The 18,848-nt window shown below is 38.0% G+C and overlaps 1 protein-coding gene across 9 annotated transcripts in view; it reads right to left on the bottom strand.

Moving 5' to 3' along the window:
• WNK1 (WNK lysine deficient protein kinase 1) overlaps positions 1-18,848 on the bottom strand; it is a 139,953-nt gene that overhangs the window by 11,894 nt on the left and 109,211 nt on the right. For 4 of the 9 annotated variants that reach the window (XM_090273812.1, XM_090273820.1, XM_090273819.1 and 1 more), the window contains 12 exons: positions 16,381-16,478; positions 16,107-16,269; positions 12,481-12,597; positions 11,983-12,156; positions 11,726-11,783; positions 11,464-11,586; positions 9,557-10,977; positions 8,338-8,421; positions 5,818-5,901; positions 5,088-5,148; positions 1,653-1,711; positions 64-725 (listed from right to left, as the gene is read on the bottom strand). In XM_090273812.1, coding sequence (XP_090129938.1) covers positions 64-725; positions 1,653-1,711; positions 5,088-5,148; positions 5,818-5,901; positions 8,338-8,421; positions 9,557-10,977; positions 11,464-11,586; positions 11,726-11,783; positions 11,983-12,156; positions 12,481-12,597; positions 16,107-16,269; positions 16,381-16,478 — 3,104 coding nt within the window. Of the gene's footprint in view, positions 1-63; positions 726-1,652; positions 1,712-5,087; positions 5,149-5,817; positions 5,902-8,337; positions 8,422-9,556; positions 10,978-11,463; positions 11,587-11,725; positions 11,784-11,982; positions 12,157-12,480; positions 12,598-16,106; positions 16,270-16,380; positions 16,479-17,167; positions 17,447-18,166; positions 18,626-18,848 lie in introns of all 9 variants that reach the window. The other 5 variants (XM_090273811.1, XM_090273815.1, XM_090273813.1 and 2 more) reach the window with 2 other exon arrangements.

Here is an 18,848-nt window from a genome sequence, read left to right on the forward strand (position 1 = left end):
AATAGGCACCAGGAGGTAGGTCTTAATTCTGCCATTATTCTTTTGTAAGGAAAACACACTTACTTTTCTCGTAGTCGTCGCAGCTCTAACTTTAAGTCTTCATCTTCAATATCTGAGTCGTTGTCACTACTCATGTAAGAGGAGTTGAGTGAGTTACTAAGGCTTTGACTTAGATTTTGGACAGGGAGGCTCTTTGAGCTCAGCTGACGGGGGGAGTGTGGGCTACCTGAACCATCATCCATGTCCCTACTTAGGAAGGCAGATTCCAAGTCAGAAGATGGCCCATTCAGATGTGAAGGCTCTGACAGTTCAGGCTTTTCTTTCTTTGGTATCACAGCAGGAAGACCAGCTTGTTCCAAATCCATAAAGGGAGGAGATGCAATTGGTCCCTCTTTCTTTGCCTCAGTGATCTTATCTTCAGTTCTTGATACAGAGAAACGACCTACTTTGTTTGCTGTCATTGTCACCTGAAAACGTCCAACCTTGGTCGGCTGCCCAGCTTCTGACTTTGCTTCTGAGGCAGGCATTTTGTGGACACCATCTGGTATATCTGAAGAGATACCACGGATGGCTATCCCCTTAGGGTCTGGCTTCACCAGGGTACTCTCTGGACTACTACTTGATAGTACTGAAGACTCTGAAGTGCTGGATTCAAAATGAACAGACTTTGCATCTTCTGACTTATTTCTCCCCTCTTTCTGGGCATTATCCATTGCAACTGAAACCTGATGGAAAGAGACCAAAGTGAGATTTGAAAAAAACAAAAAAGTTCCCAATATTTAAATTTTAGAATGGACCATAGGGAAAAAAAAAAAGGAATCACTTTATTTCCTAGCCAGTAGGTAGGCTGATTATCTGTTTATATAGTCCCTCCATTTTTGACTGTGAAAATAAACAGAATATCATTACAGAGAACTGCGTATTTGTACTATGATGTGCAGATTAGATGTAGATCCTGAGTGGCTGGCTAAGCTTATTAAGTAAACTACTTTCATATCACAGAACTTACATTCAAATCTTAGTAGAAATATAAGTAACGACTGGTCACAGAATTTTGAAGGTTGCTTGTGAATAAGAACAACCGCAAAGATTAAATCCAATAAATGGTGAATGCCAGCTAGCTTCAAGAACCATAGAGTGACAAGAATAATTGGAAAGTAGTTGTTAAAAGAGTAATAAAAATGACTTGCAAAGCTTGTCTGACATTATTGTATGCTAAGAGCCTGAAAATGTTCACTTGTTTGGCCAACTGGGAAAATAAAATGATGTATCACTTGACGCTGACCTAATATTTTTACTTCAGAAATTAATCCTAAAAAGACTGTACTAAATGTGAAAAGTACTTTTATATACAAAGATGTTCCCTGTTACTTTACTTAAAATGTTGGAAAAGCAACCTAATGACTAACAACAGGAGAACAGTTAGGTGAAGCAAGGTTAATTTTCGATATACACATGTATAGGAAAAAAGGGATGGAAGGAAATAAACCCAAAAAAGTAAGCCTGGGGAAAACAGTAAGAGCTATAAAGTGCTATACAAAAGAAATATATTATCAAATTGGCAATTATGTCCCAAAAGGTAGGTAATAATTTTATTAAACATACATTCCCCTCAAAAAGGGAATCAAAGCAAGGAAAAGTAGCTGTCTTACCTGAAATCGCCCCATCTTTAAAACACCAGTTTCTGAACTAGTTGCTGTGACTTGTGACACTGGAACAAATAAAGGGAGTAGGAAAAGAACTTAGATTAGCATCTTTAGTTAGCTTCTTTTACCTTTGGCCAGGAATACAACAAAAGGAAACTACGTATCAGATGAGGAGAGATGTTAGAGGCAGGAAAGGTTTCCTTACTTCCCTTTCCCCTTAGGCTTTGTTTAACATAGGGAAAGTTACTGTTTGCTCTCCTACAAGATGCCTTTAGTATGGAAAATTATATTGTTCGAGGAAAATTGCCAAAGTCTGAAAATTTATCACTGACCCTCTACCTTTATTTGTACACATGTAAGTTGATATGGTACTGTTTGAAGGAATAAGTAACCTACAGAAATCCCCCTTATCCACCAGTTCACTTTCAGTGGTTTCAGTTACCCATGGTAATTCCAAATACTGAGAGAAAGAGAGAGAAATTCACATAACTTTTATTACAGTATATTGTTAAGAGTTGCTTTATTTTTTATTATTCATTGCTGCTAGTCTCTTACTGTGACTAACTCAAAAATTAAACTTTATCATAGGTATGTATGTACTGGAGAAAACGTAGTATAAATATAGGGTTCTGCACTATCAGAGGTTTCAGACATTCACTGAGGGTCTTGGAACGTATCCTCCACTGAAAAGGGGAGTACTGTATAACCAAAGCAGCCTAACTACAATATTAAGAGATACTATAAACACTAAGGTTATCAGGCAGATATACTCAGTTATTCATACTCAAAGACATAAATAAATGAAGGGAACAATGAGATTTTACCTAGGATGTTAAGACCTATTATAAATTAATTTATTTTTTAAAGATTTTATTTATTTATTTTTAGAGAGGGGGGAAGGGATGGAGAGTGGGAGAGAAACATCAATGTGTAGTTGCCTCTTGCACAACCCCAACTGGAGACCTGGCCTGCAATCCAGGCATGTGCCCTGACTGGGAATCGAACCTGCGAACCTTTGGTTCGCAGGCCAGCGCTCAATCTACTGAGCCACACCAGCCAGGGCTGTAAGACCAATTTTTAAAATAAAAACCAGCTATTGCAGACTAGTTAGGCAAAGTCCTAGAATAGTACAGTAAGTGTTAGAATCACTGGTAAATAGTTCTGAGCATCTTTAAAGCCACCTGTGTCTTCTCTAGGGACAATCACTTGTTTGAATTTCTTTCTAGAGATAATGTAGAATGTATACTAGCATTTTTCTTATTTTACACAACCAGGAGAACACTGATTTTGATATTTTCATTTAATAATATAACTTAGAGGTCATTCCTTATCAATGTCTCGTTCTTTTTAATGGATGCATAGTATTGTACTGTATGCACACAACATTTAGATATAAATTTTTAAAATGTACTGCATTTTAATCATGCTTCTACTGATGGCCATTAAGTTATTCAAACTTCTTGCTGTTATAAAAATGCTCTAATAAATATTTTCTTTTAGATCTGTGGAATAAATGCCTAAGAATGGAAGTGCTGAGTCATTTCCATTTAAAATTTTGATAGACATTACTAAATGTATCTCCAAAGAGGCTGTATCAAGTCACTGGTGGCTATTAAACTTCTGAAATGTACTGATGAGAAATGAGAACTGCTATCGTTTGTAGTTTTACTTTTCATTTCTGCTATTATAAAGGAAGTTAAGTAATTTCATGCCTAAGTTTCTTTTTTTCTGTATCTTCTGATTATTTTTTGGTCCATGCTGAATTTATAGAACTTTTTATATTAGCAAAGTACCCCTTTTTGTGATATGAATACATGCATATACATACATTCCCAGTTTTTCATTTATCTTTGGACCTAATGGCATGTTTTTTCCATACAGAAAAATTTAAATCTATTACCTCTTCTGGGTTGAGTATTAAACACAGTAACACCTTTCTCTATATGAGGGATCAACAAAGCTACAATGCAAGGACCAAATTCAGCCCACTGCTTGTTTTTGTAAATAAATTTTATTGGAACACAGAGAGACTAAACTCATTTATGCATTGTCTACTGATGCTTTTAGCCTACAACAGGGGATCTGAGTAGCTGTGACAGAGACTGTGTGGCTGGCAAAGCCTGAAATATTTACTTTATGGCCTTTTACAGAAAGTTTGTTGACCCTGCTCTAGTTTAAAAAAGAAAAAAAAAAAAAAAAAAAAAGGAAATTATTCCTTTTATGTCTTCTTATATTACCATTTTATGATACCATTTTTCATCTTTGATCCATATGGAATTTATTTTGATCTAAGGCTAGCAATCTAGCCTTGCTTTTTTCCAGATGGTTGTCCAGTTGTTGCAAACCAGTTAATGAAATATCCCATCACTTTCTCTATGATATGAAAGGCTAATTTTTTCATATTCTACACTGTCTTTTAATTTCTCCATTTTTAGACTTTATAATTTGTTCCAGTAATTTTCAAGTCACTTATTTTAAAAAGAGAGCTAACTCCCTTGCAAATATTCTGCAGTTTTAAGTGAAATTTAGCAATTAAGAAAGACAGGAAGAAGAGCATTTAAGTTATCTTATTAATAGTTTTACAGGAAGTTACGTTTGTGTCAGGTGGTACTGAGAATGGATATATTGTAAAAGGGTAAAATTAATAGTAACCACGTGCTATACAAAAATAACATTGCATAAGTATAGCTCACATTTAAGTATTTTCACTTTTAAATTTGATTCTGAAGGAAAAGGCAACAAAATAAAACAAAACTTAAATTTCCTAGATTCTGTGGGACTGGTGATTTCGTGAAGAGACTCACCATAGAACTTGAGAATAGCAGTAATTGATGTGAACTTATGACTAAGCACATGGTGATAAAAGTATTAATAAAATATTTAACTTGCTGATAAATAATTTTTGCAAAATTAAGTTGGAACTATGCCTTCCTAAAGAAATTATATTTTATGGGCATGCCAATATTAAAGACTCCAAAAATAGATAAAAATAACGTTTAAGCTGATTACTTGATATCTTACATTTGTATTTCTACTATCCATGCTATTCAAGTTTATCTCTATCTCTATATTCAGTGTCACAAAAGCCAAGAGGTTGCCAGTAAATTAAGTTTTATATACATGCATGAACTTCCTTGTCTCTCTTAGCAAGAATCTAGCCTAGCTAATGCTGTTTTATGCTAAGAAACTGCCACTACCTCTCACATTGCTTCCCCTCAAAAACCAAACAACCCCCCCCACCAAAAAAAAAACCAGTACTTTAATTTGCTAATATTACATGGTCTTGGAAATTAGTATCAATGGTCCTTGGTCATGAAATTCATAAAAATGTGCTTTAAAATAGTCTCAAGTACAGCTACATTCTCTGAAATAGTAACCTTTAAAGTCAATTACAGGGAAGTTTGGAAGTGGTAATACAAGAGGAAGAAGGATGCTTCTTACCATCCTTCTGAGGCTGTGCTCCTGCTTCTGCAACTGCTGTTGGAGCCACCACGGACACAGGCTGCAAAACACATACACAGACACCACAAAATCTTTAGCTTCGGTTACTCTTAAACTTTTGTCTTGCTGTCTTTCCCCGGGTCTTTATAAGGGCAGACAGAAAGATAGTATATGTGAAGAAACATTTAATGTCTGAGGAATTATTTTGATAGCCTAAAGACTTATTTTAAAGAGAAACTGAGTCTTAACCCTTCAAATACGGCTTTCTCGCCCCACCATTTTAAAAATTTTGTTTAATTACAGTTGTCCCAATTTTTCCCCCCTCATTGCTTTCCCTCAATATTGCTTTCTTAATTTTTCCTCATGTTGTACTTTTGAGTATAACTTCAATATTCATGGAAAAGTAGTTTTAATCAGAACATTATTGTGTCATACATCAGAAGGAGTTAAGTTAAAACTTTATAATGCATAGCTTACTCCAAAGCATAAATACAAAACTCCATAGGACTGGTCTGTGGTATAATTCTAACCAGAAATAAAGAAAAGTACCTTTCAAATCAAGTCTTTTCCAGTTACACTACTGGGTCAGTGTTAATTTTTCATTAACCTGTCTCATTTCTGTTGACTGAAACAAGCAAAGACTAAATAGATGTTAAGGGTATTAATGGTCTAGGTTATAGATTATGTTCTAGGGTTATGGGATGATTTTATCAAGGTTTTCAAAACTTACACCCACTGCAGATGTCACCGCAGTAGTCTCTGGACTAAGTGCTCTTCTCAACTGAGCATCAAGATCTTCCAGAGGCTGCTGGGACTGAATGAAAACAACCACAGTAATTACAGGTCTTTGGCATATTCAGGGCCCCTATATATACACCCCATTTTTACAGGGCATACTGTTTTATGCCTTAGATTGATCCAACATAACATGTGTCCATTCACTGAATATAAAACTCAGTATACTAAGTTCAATTGGTTATATTGCTTGAATGGTTTACCAATCCCTCAATATTTTATTTCAACCTTCCAAACCTTAGAGGAACTGTCACATTTGTGTTTTTACAGTTTCTAAGTCTTCTTTCTTACTTTTTATGTTTAATATTCTTAAAGTGTTAGAAAAGTTGTCTACTTGTCCTCTCCTTAAAAATATATTCTGAAAAATGTTTCAAGATCTATTGGTAGATTAACTGTATCACATTATTTTCTTCCTCAGTTTGGTACATCTTTCTGAGAACTTGTCCTTATAAATAAAAGACGGCATTAATATATTGTCACTGTCAAGGGTTATTATTTTTTTCTTCAGGTCTTAACAATCTATACACTTACATCCTACAGATGGCAGCAAGGAGGAATTGGAGGTCTCAGTATTCCATCTTACTAACCATGCCTTATTACCATCCACCCCAAGGCCATAACTTTTACCCTTTGCTACAGTCTAAACCTACATGTATCTTAGCTTCTATTAACCTGCTCTTCTACAGCCTTTACTTATACTTTTCTCTGTCTAGATGCAGGCACTACCCGCTTACCCTCACCCTTTCACATCTTATTGCTGTTTCTCGTCACACTTAGAGCCCTTTTAGAAATTTGAATACATGTTTTTAATGAGAAAATAGATATAAAACTCCTAATATACAGACTTCTATAATGCAATTTTCCTCAAAACTCAGTGGCTGATGGAGTGGGCTTCTTTCTGGAGTTATTATTTTATTATGGCAAGTACATTACATTATGCTTTACTGTATATTTGAGATTAACAAAGTAAGATAAATTCAGACTTCTCAAACTAGAAATTTACTATGTTTTTCTTATAATATGCTTCTAAAATAAAGTCCTAATTTAGTTTTAATGTTTACTAGCTTGACCTACACAGAAACTTTTTCATGGTTACAATACATGAATAAGAACTTCCTAAAGGAATTCAACTAAATGTGTGGGATGGAAGGGTAGGGTGGGAAAGGGAAAAAAGAATTTAATACTGCAGGCAGCTCTGATCACCATTATATCCAATGGGCAGAAGTGAATGTGAGACAGGAATCTCACATTCACATTACTGGTCTTAGCTCCTCCATGAGGAATCCCATGTCAGCTGAGCTGTGTGATTCTTGTATTTAAAAATATAATATATATGAGGGAAGAACCCCTCAAAATGAAATTATCTTCTAGAGGGTGGGCCCCTTCTAGTACAGGCCTCTCCTACTAGGTCAGTGTTATAGGAACCCATCTGTATCAGTGCACCAGCTGGCATTGTTGTGAGAGGCTACGTTTGGCTTCAGTGAATTTTTTTGAAGACTCTTTCAATGCGTCTGCCCATTTCACGATGGGTGATTTACAAGTGCACCTGCCCACAGTGTGCTGAATGTTCGGCAGATTTCGACCAAAAATGGCATGACCCCATGCCCCATCTTCCCTATTCACCTGATCTCACCCCAAGTGACATTTATTTTGTTTTCCTGGATGAAAAAAGTCCTCAAAGGGAAATTTTTTGCCGATGCAGAAGAGATGAAACAAAAAATGGCAGAAGCACTAAAAGGCATCAAAATTGACGAGTTCAGAAACTATTTTGATAGGTGTGTTGCATCAAATGGAGTGTACTTTGAAGGTGACTGAAGTTGAAACATGTAAGAATACACAATTTTTAATAAATAAATTTCATTTTTTGGGGTCCCCCCTCGTATTTTTCATGAAACATCACCCTTATACACATCTATATGTAAGCCAATTACTTAATTAGGTGATCACTGAAAGAAATTCAAGAAAAAACTAGTTGTACTGAACTCATAGAAAAAGGGTATTATCAATTATTAGTATGGTACCCTTTCCTAAGGAACTTTTAAAGTTACTTTTGTTTACATGTAATTCTTCACTTCCATGATGATCTAGAATGTATTAGCCCATACTTAAGATGCAATTTCACTATTTTATGAAACTGTGAATGAGAGAAGTTACATTTGTCTGGCAAAATGTTAACATGGCTATTTTCTTCCTTTGTAAGATATGGAACAATATTAATATTAAATGCTTTCTAGATGACTTGAAGCAACATTACAAACAAAAGAACTACAAAGCTTTTTATGTTAAATAGGGTCTGGATCCGTTAGCTTCATTGTTAAAAGAAAAGTTGTCATGAAGTCTAAACCAAATAGAAGCCAGAAGCCAGAAGCCAAGATCCCACTGTGGAGAATTTAAATAAGCTTTGTGAAAGAAAATAATAGGGATACAAAAGGAAATCTGCCAAGTCTTGGGGCACCTGAGTTAGTGACGGTCCTGGAAAAGGTGGCAGCTGCTCAGTGGATGGAATACCAGCTGGAAGTTCAGTACCCAGTGGCTGTACCTACAGACAACGAAGGGAAATGCAAGCCTGTGAGACACTGAGTAACGACTGCATACTGGAGAACAAATCAACTAATTCAAATGCAAAAGCATAGAATAAAATGTATATAGTTAAGGCATGCTGTTACCTCGGTTACACTCTGGTATCTATATTAAATAAAGAACATTATAACCATGATGCTATTATAGGGCTTACTATGACATATCAATAAAATGAACCGTCAAATTTAAAAAGAGGTTATTTTCAAGGGAAAATAAAGAGACCAAAGGCTGTGTGGACTTAGAGGCACAGGTTAGATATCTGTGAACCACTGACTTGGTTCAATCAGGCTTTTCCAAAAACAAGACTTTTATGAGAAAACAACAGTTAAGAAATAACCAAGGGTCAGGTCTGATAACAAAAGGCATCAGAAATCCAATACTATCAAGCAATTTGTTTTTTGTCTGAGTGAAGCCTCTATATTACCGCACTATGAAAAGAATCTCCATTCAATGGCAATGCATAGAATATACTAGAAAAAAAGTACAGCCTTGTTACTGGAGAGCAGAAATTGGAAGATGACAGAATGAGATAAAATCCATCATAACAGAATTAGAAAACATATTCTAGTTATTTTATTCCTAGGATTAATGTAGATTCTTTTCTCATCCTCTGTATCAAATTTTTCACCAACTTCCACTTTTTTACAAACCCCGTATTGTACATCTGTGGAATCTAAGCAAAGCAGAAAATCTGCTTCATTCTCATTGAAACAAAGATTATGAACTACTGTTACTATATATAATTGTCAGCGGACGCATTTAGCTCTCTTCTGGGATACAGATGCCTCAGTTTGGACCAATTAGGAATAAATGCCTATAATTTTAACCAATTATTATAAATTCTTAGAAAACCATGCAGTACAACTAACCCAAAAATTCTGCCATATTTCAAAAGGAAAAATATCTCATGTTCAATGTACATATATCCTAAAATCACCTTCAATCAATTTATTTAATAAATACCAAGAGCCTACTATCAGCCAGGCAGTTTTATAAATTCATCTGTAATTTGCAAGGCTGAGTTGAAAAAAACTGCACTTATTAGAAGGAAAAAGAGTGATACTTATCAAATTATTTCAAAACAAGAATCTTACTGCAGCCTTAGTTAAAGGTGGCTTTGATGGAGCAGTTCCAGGTTTCCCTCCTGTTGTAGTGCTGACTGGGGTAGAAACTTGCCCAGGTGTGACCACTGGTATAACGGGCAAACCAGTTGTTCCTAATGGCAAACTAGTTGGTGGTAAGCAAGTACTTGTAGTTGAAGTCATGAGTTTGCTGGGTGCAACAGCAGTGGTTGGGATGCCTGGTGTGGTATTGGTCTCTACTACTAATGATGTCTCCAGTGAGACAGAGGCATGCTGACTTCCAGATGAGCCGTGTTCGCTAAAGAGAAACCGCAGCTTTTCTTCTAGAGTCTTTATGTCATCAATCCCAGCTTTGGGTTGTTGTGCATCAGCATCTATTTCAGGACAGTGCATATGAGGCTGGTTGGGAAGCAAAGCTGGTTGAGGCTGACTATGAATTAGTGTCTGCTGTACAGCAGGCACATTGGCAACAGGCTGTACCAAGGGTGGCATACTAGGTACTTGGGGTAACAAAGGTGTAGAAGTAGGTCCTGCTGCTTGGGAAAGGACAGTAGTAGAAGATATGGCTGAGGGGGTGACCAAAGGCTGCACCCCACCTGGCTGAGAAATAGAACTAGATACTAGTGCTCCAGGGGAAGAAGAGGAAGATGATGCACAGAGGGACAAAGCCAATCCAGTTGTATTGCTATGAGATGTTTTATCAAGGGAGTGTGCACTAACCACCACTGGTTCAGCCAGAGTAGGAGCAGAAGTGCTGCTGCTAAGCTGAAGAGATGGCTGTGAAGTTATGCTTGGGAACGGAGTGGTGGCAGAAACTGAGGTTAATGTGGCTGCTGCTGTGGTACTGACTGCTGACTGCTGAGATAATATCGGTGAAGGCTTAGCCTCTGGGACAGTAGCACTGCCCACTGCAGAGGCTGAAACTGTTGAAACCGGTACAGAGGGGAAAGTGCCTGTACTAGGAACAACGATCCCAGACACAGGAACCTGAACTGACTGGGATGTTGCTGATGTTGAGACAACAGTAGGTATTGTGATGCTGGACACCATGCTGGAAAGCACTGGTGATTCAGATGCAGGTGGGACAGGGAGACTGCTTGAAGTTACGCCTGTGCAGGTGGCAATCCCTTTTTCAGTGGGCACTGTAATCTCAGATTGAACTACTGATGTGGAAATGTCATTAAGAGGACAGCTAGTTACAGGAACTGATGCTGAAGGAGTGGCTCCTGCTGTGGCTGGGACTCCAGCTATGCTACCCATGGAAGGAGGCATTGCTGGAAATGTTGGTCCTGTGTGACTAAAGTTGGGAGGTGCTGTATTGGGTCCTTCTGTCATCTGGGCATTTTTAAGTTCAGAAAAGGCCTGCTGTAGACTAACGGATGAAGCAGAGTGAGACAAGTTCATTCCAGCATCATGAGATGTAGAGGCAGCAACTGAAAGGGAAAATAAATTCACAATCAGTCCATTTTAAAAGGGTGAATTATAAAGATTGTCCTAACAATCTATTTTTGGATTACTACCAATGCAACATACCAACAAAGCTTAAAACCTCTCCCAAAGAAATGACAGACTAAAACAGCAAAACAGTTTGATCAAAATATAAATTACCGTGTATATGAAGTAAGCTCAAAGCATATACAATAACACTAAATGGAGAAACCAACACATACTACTGTATCTACACAGTATCTATCACATAGGCTGTACCACATTACGGCTCTCCTTTTTGGCTTTTTCTTTAATCCTCTCTATTCATCACCTATTTCCTTCCTCCATATGTTTCTCTGTTGGTTAGAACCTCAATTTTCCATTCTTTATTGTCTATATCATCATTTGAATTATGGCAAGATGACCAAGCTTCCGAAACAGAAGAGATGCTGTAGAATTTATAGAAGTATGTAGTAGAAGCAATTCCTTACCCGTATCTGATATTTCACTGGTGAAAACTTTTGATTCTTGTAATCTACTTTCTGGCACAGGACTTACTATAAACCGTCTTCCGGCAGAATGAACAACTTGAGTTAAAGAACTGGTAGAAATGCCTGGTTTAAAAGAAACAAAGCACTTAGTTGCATCATTATTATATATATTGCTGCTGACACGAATCTTCAAGATTTCATTATTAGCACACAACTTCTTTGGACAAAGGTAAGAGCAAACATGGAAAGAAAAGAAATTCACCTATTTGCTGTGGCATGGAAGATGCAGGCAGTGGTTGTTTGAACTCTCCTTCCAATTTCTACAACAAACAAAAGTAATTCAATTCATTCTCAAATGCAACCTTAATTAGGCAAAGCAAAGCGCCACATGCAAAGAGAACATAAATGTTGGATTATCTCAGAGGTGTAATGGTATCATGGGGCATTTTGCATAGCAAATTTAGCACTACAGTAATATTTTAAATAAACAAATATTCACTATGGGAATGGTGAACCTACCTGAGAACCTGAAAAGCCATAGTCATCCTTTCCCTGTAGACTCTCCAATCCCTGGTCACCCTCTGGTTCCACATTGACATCCTCACTGAGCATTTCATCAGCTTTTTCAATAATTTCCCGCACTTGATCCACAAAAGACTCTCTCTCTATTGCTAAAATAAAGTCATTGTTCACCTATAGAAGAAATGTGATGTCAGTCTGATTAATACAATGTTTCTCAAGCTTTAAGTCATTCAATTACCAATTTCATGAGTTCTGCCCTATCTGCATACCACTTATATTTTTATTTACTTGATATGAAAGTTAGTTCTTTAATATCTAGTGAGATATGTCCTAGACAAAACATCCTTAATCACAGATTTGGTGTACTAGTTATATTCACATCAAAACAAATGTGTAACTGTCAATATAGATTACAAAATACTGCATATTTGCTTAGGGCACTGGATATTTAGATCAAATACTAAGGCAAAACTGGAACTCCAAATGCCGACCTACCATAATTGTCGCTATTTCCTCAGGGTTGTCGCCATCTAAATCAAATTTGAATGTAACCATTTTCCGATTGTGAGTCTCTAACTGACATTCTACTACTCGGTCTCCTTTATTTGAAACCTAAAAAAGAAAAAAGAAAAGGTACTTCTTATCTCAGAACACCATATTCACCCTGATTACTGAATCTGAGAAAGTAATGCAGATCATCACTTGAACTAAAGCCTGATGTTACCACTATTCTTGTCACTGGTACTCTGTCTCTTAAACTGATAGAAAAAAAACCGTAAGAAAATATCATACTCATCTTCCACTGAAGAGTCTGGAACAAGGTCTCTGTTATACAAACTAAACCTGTTCTTTTTCAAAAAGGTTCATAGAAGCATGGAATTTAACAGTATAATCTGAATGTTTAGAAGATCCTAAATTTTCATCAATACACCTGAGCATTAGAAATATTTAACTAAGGCTTCCAATGAAGATGGAGGTGTAGGTAGACACGCTTTGCCTCCTCATGCAACCAGAAAGAATTACAACTAACCTCAAAACAAGCACCACCCAGAACTGTCAGAAAATTGAACTGTATGGAAGTCTTACAAACAAGGATTTTCTTTTAAATCTATTTAATTGATTATGCTATTACAGTTGTCCCAATTTTTCCATTTGTACCCCTCAGCCCAGTACTTCCTTTACCTCCAGCAATTCCCTCCCTCACCTTAGTTCATGTCCATGGGTTGTGTATATAATTTTGGATTCTCCATTTCCTTTACCATTCTTAACATCACCCTGTCTATTTTGTAGCTACCAATTAAGCTTCTTAATCTCTGTACCCTTTCCTTTGTTCTCCCCTTTCCCTTTCCCTGCTGATAACCCTCCATGTGATCTCTTCTATTCTCTTGCTGCTTTTAAGAGTCCCTCTTTATCTTTCACCTTTAGGATTTTAATTATGATGTGTCTTGGTGTGGCCCTCTTTCGGTCCAACTTGTTTGGGACTCTCTGTGCTTCTGAGACTTTTATGTCTATTTCCTCCACCAAACTCAGTAAGTTGTCTTTCATTATTTTTTCAAATAATTTTTCAATTTCTTGCTCTTCCTCTTCTCCTTCTGACATCCCTATGATTCGGATGTTGGCACTTCTGGAGAAGTCCCCAAGTCTTCTTATTCTCTCTTTGTTATTTTGAATTATTTCTTCATTTTGTACTGGTTGACTGTTTATTTCTTCCTTATGTTCCAATTCATTGATTTGAATCCTGGCTTCCTTCCCTTCACTGTTGGTTCCCTACGGATTTTTCTTTATTTCACTTACTGTAGCCTTCGTTTCTTCCCTTATGTGTTTGCTGCACTCAGTGAGTTCTCTGAGCATCCTTATCACCAGTGTTTTGAACTTGGCATCTGACAGGTTGGCTAGCTCCATTTCACTTAGTTCTTTTTCAGGGGCTCTCTTCTGTTCCTTCTTTTGGGCCATATTTCTCTCCTCAATTTGGCAGCCTCTCTGTGTTTGTTTCTGTGTGTTAGGTAGAGCTGCTTTGACTCCCTGTCTTGACACACCTGTTACATTGTAAGAAGGAGCCTTAGATATTTGACAGGGCGGGGAGCTCTGTTTCGCTGCTTTGGGGTGCTGTATATGGGGGAGGGGTCAGAGAGGGAACAATGCTGCTTACTCGGCACTCACCCCTTTTCCAGTCACTTCACTCATTTTCTGTATGTGACTGGTGCCCCTCTAGCTGTTGTCCATGTGGTGGTTTCCAGAGTGGGTGGGTTTGAGGATGCTCTAGGACCATGGGGGCCATCTAAACAGAGTCTCCTGAGACGGGCAGTTTCTTCCACCTCCCCAGCCCCCACTAGTTATCACAGTCAGAAGCTATGAGGCTTTATTTTCCCTGTGCTGGAACCCTGGGCTGCATGGCCTGGTCTGGGGCTGGAATCACTCCCCAGGTGTCCCTCCCAGCTTTTATCCGCCAAATGTGAATGCAGGATGACCCATTCCACCCACTGCTGCCTTGCTGCTGCTGCTGCTACACCATGTCCGCTCTGCCCCAGCTCCCTGTCTCCGTCCCTCCTACCCATCTAGATGTATATTGCTTCTTTAAATCCCTGGTTATTGGACTTCCATACATTTTGGTTTTCTGGCAGTTCTAGTTGTTTTTGGTTTTGAAATTAGCTGTTTTCCTTCTTATGGTTGTGCGAGAAGGTGAAACGTGTCTACCTATGCCTCCATCTTGGCCGGAAGTCAACAACCAAAAATTTAAAGAAACCACATTCATCCAGATGGGACATGCTACTAAGTCAGGGAATCAAAGCAGCTCTACCTAATACACAGAAACAAAGAGAGGGAGGCTGCCAAATTGATGAGGCAAAGAAATATGGCCCAAATAGAGAAACACAACAAAATCCCAGAAAAAGAACTAAATGAAACTGCGAAAGCCAACCTATCAGACGCAGAGTTCAAAACACCAGTGATCAGGATGCTCAGAGAAATGACAGCATGGCAAAAACATAAGGGAAGAAATGAAGGTTACACTAAGTGAAATAAAGAAAATCCACAAGAAACGAACAGTGAAGGGAAGGAAGCTGGGATTCAAATCAACAATTTGGACCACAAGGAAGAAATAAGCATTTAACCAGAACAGCAAAAAGAAAGAAAAATTTTTTAAAAAAAGAAAGTATAAGAAGCCTTTGGGACATCTCCAAACATAGCAACATCCAAATCATAGGGATGCCAGAAGCAGAAAAAACAAAAGAAAAAAAACACAATATATTGAAAACTTATTTGAAAAAAATAATGAAAGAAAACTTCCCTAATTTGGTGAAGGAAATAGACATACAAGTCCAGGAAGCACAGAGTCCCAAACAAGTTGGACCGAAAGAGGAGCACACCAAGACACATCATAATTAAAATGTCCAAGACTAATAACAGAGAATCTTAAAAGAAACAAGAGAAAAACAAAGAGTTACCTGTAAAGGAATTCCCATAAGACTGTCAGCTGATTTCTCAAAAGAAATTTTTCAGGCAAGAAGAGGCTGGCAGGAAGCATTCAAAGTGATGAAAAGCAAGTACCTACAACCTAGATTACTCTATCCAGCAAAACTACATTTGAAATGGAAAGGCAGATGAAGTGCTTCCCAGACAAGGTAAAGCTAAAGGAATTCATCATCACCAAGTCATTATTATATGAGGTGTTAAAGGGACTTAAGAAAAAGAAGATAAAAACTATGAACATTAAAATGGCAACAAATTCACAACTATCAACAACTGAGTCTAAAAACACAAACTAAGCAAACAACCAGAACAGGAACAATATCATAGATGTGCAGATCATTTGGAGGGTTATCAGCTGGGAGGGCGAAGGAGGAGAATGGGGGAAAAGGTACAGGGATTAAGAAGCATAACTCATAGATACAAAATAGACAGGGGGAAGTTAAGAACAGTATAGGAAATGGAGAGGCCAAAGAACTTATATGCACGACCCATGGACATGAACTAAGATGGGGAGGGAAGGGAGGTACCAGACTGAGGGTGGCAAAAGGGGAAAAACTGGGACAACTGTAATAACATAGTCAATAAAATATATTTAAAAAAGAAATATTGAAATAATATTAACTATATGAAACCCACAAATCAGCAATACTTACATTCAAAATTCTCAATTTTGGGCGCGAAGTCTTTTCATGACGAGAGCGACTTCTCACAGATTTCCGGTAATGCCGTTTTGTAGTTCTCCCTTCATGCCTTCCACTGGATGATGGGACATTCTCATTGCCATCGCTCATACCTGAAGCAACATCTGAATGTGCACTTAAAAAAAAAAAAAGTTCAGTTTACAGTATGAGTTTTAAGGTTCAGTATTTTGAAGTTTTATGCCATCCTACCTACCAGTCAAGGGCAGAAAATTTTACATTTACATACCTGTCTATAGAAGAGACCAAAGTAGTAGGCTGGGTAGGTTGTGGCTGAGCCACTGGAACTGGCTCTGGAGGAGCAACCTGAGAGACTCCCTGAGTGCTCTGTGAATAAAAAGAATAATTCAAGTCTTGGTAGCAATAGATTTTATTTATTATTCACTATTCCAAGAAGCTACTCATTTCTTTCATACCCCCGTCCCGTAGTCCTAGAAGCACTAAGTTTACTACTAATTCTCAATATTCAGCATCTAGAGACAGTGGTCTTAAAATTCCAAAGGAAGTTTCTAAAGCTAGTCTCTGATATAGACTGCATGGTGTGATACCAGCCAACATAGTTGCTATGTAGTGAGAAGCTACAATTTGCCATGCAGCCAACATCTTACCAGAAGTGTGCAATAGGGCAGGCAGAGCAAAGTGCAAAGATGATTCAGATCTTTCTCCTAGTGGGGCAAAAATGATTACTGGGAGCACAGCAGAATTAGATATTTTTACGACTGCCAATGGCAAGAATTTGTGAAAGGAGAAGAATAATGGCTAAAGTACTAGCTAGAGAAGTGAAGTGCTAATAGCGTTAATCTTCTCCAAGGCACACTCACTTCCCAACAGAACAGCCAGTGGCAGCAAGGCCCCCACATTGGCATTTCATTCTGCTGTAAGAAAAAGTCATTTAGAAGTTAGTTTGAAATAGTCTCCAAAATGAGTTCTAAACCAGGGAACCTATGTTTCTCCTTTGTAATTTTTATCCCATTATATATATGTTTTAGATATGAACATGCAGAAATTCCATTTACCTCCAGAGCTGCTTGCTGGGAGGATGTAGTGGGGGCTTGTGCTAAACTCACTGCTGGTTGAGACACTTGAACCTGTCCTGCTATACTGCCCACAGGAACTAAAGGATTTGATTCCATATAAGGCTGCACCATTGTAGGAAAGTAACCAGGTGTAGCTAATGCCTCTGTGGACATGGGAGGGGATAAGACTGTAGAAGGGATGCAAACAGAAGCCACGCTGGAAGAGGGAGCAATATTTGAATCTCCTGGGTATTGTGGTGGCAGTCGAGGTGGGAAGCCCTGTGACAGAAATGAGGAAGGTGAGTTAGTGCGGGTCAGGTCATCAAATTAGCAAAACAGCAAGACATGCAAGAAAAAAAAAAAGAAAAAGAAAAAAAAGAATGCACACAGCAAAGAATAGTAACAGCACACTCTTTTTCTAATAATTTAAAGATTTAAAGACGACTCTTGAAATGAAATGTAGACTGATTTCAATTTAGGGGACAGACCTCTACAACTGTATTTTTAATTGTTGGGATTTTTCCTCCTAGAGATTATTTAAATTGGAGGAATAGACACAATTCCTTTTGTAGAAAAATACCTGCTTTCCGAGGTGTCAGTCATTCCAGTCATATCATAACTTGCTAATATTCTTCTAAATCTAAACCCTGAAGCTTTTTATTGATATCATGTTGACTACTCTGTCTGTTCTTCCTATTAGGAAAGCAGCCTGATACACTCTTTTAGTAGCCACATCTAGCATTCAATCAGCTCACACTGAGTTTTAAGAGAACCATTTTTCTCCCAAGAGGTGTCATGAGAAAAATGGAAATGAATCATTAGATGTCATCACCCTATCCTTTCTCAGAATTTTACTATTTTGACTTCTCTAGGTGGGATCAGCAACTATTGTTATTGCTACTTATCCTGACATTCAACTACTAGATTTTCAAGTCCTTGATGGTCTACTATTAGAACCAAACCCTCTGGTGCCCTCCTTTTTGCTAGCCAACACAATACCTGGTACAGAACATTTCCAGAGGGAAGTGGAACCTCAGCAGCTTGTCCAAGGTTAGCTGGTATTCCCATGGACTGAACTGCTGGCTGCAGGAGCTGTGAGTGAACCTGACTTGGCAGCTGAGTCACAGGCTGCAGAAGGGTTGGAAGCTGACTAGTAGCCACAGTTGATCCTCCTGGGATCGCAGCTGCTGTAGCCGATGAAGCCAAGGTGAGCAGAGGCTGATTAATGCCAGCTGCAATCGTGATGGGATGGGTTGAGAAGCCTGTCTGAGCCGCAGACACATGAGGAGCTGATACTGGAATTTGAGCGACAGGGTACTGAGGGAGTAAGGAAGCAGGGAGTGGCTGTCCCATAGGGAGGAAATGAGCACCAGAATGGACTGGAACAACTGAGGGTTGTGTTGCAACTGGGATCTGAGGTTCGCCTTGGATAGTTGGTAATGCCTGGGAAACTGGAAGCTGAGAAGGTAAAGAAAAACAAAACAGATTTTAAAAAAAAAGAAAGAAAGCAAGGCCACCAAAAGCAAGATTTATGTATTAGCCAAAAAGAATGAAAATTAAAAAACAAAACCCTGCATACATTAGTGTAAGTTAATATGCCACATAAAAATAGGGAAAGGATAGCAGGATACAAAGAGGTTGTTAGACTGTTCCAAATCTTTGTAGAAAGTCTGCTAATGTT

The sequence above is a fragment of the Furipterus horrens genome, unplaced genomic scaffold (genome assembly GCF_987537825.1).
Source record: "Furipterus horrens unplaced genomic scaffold, mFurHor1.1.pri manual_scaffold_4, whole genome shotgun sequence".
NCBI classification, from domain to species: domain Eukaryota; kingdom Metazoa; phylum Chordata; class Mammalia; order Chiroptera; family Furipteridae; genus Furipterus; species Furipterus horrens.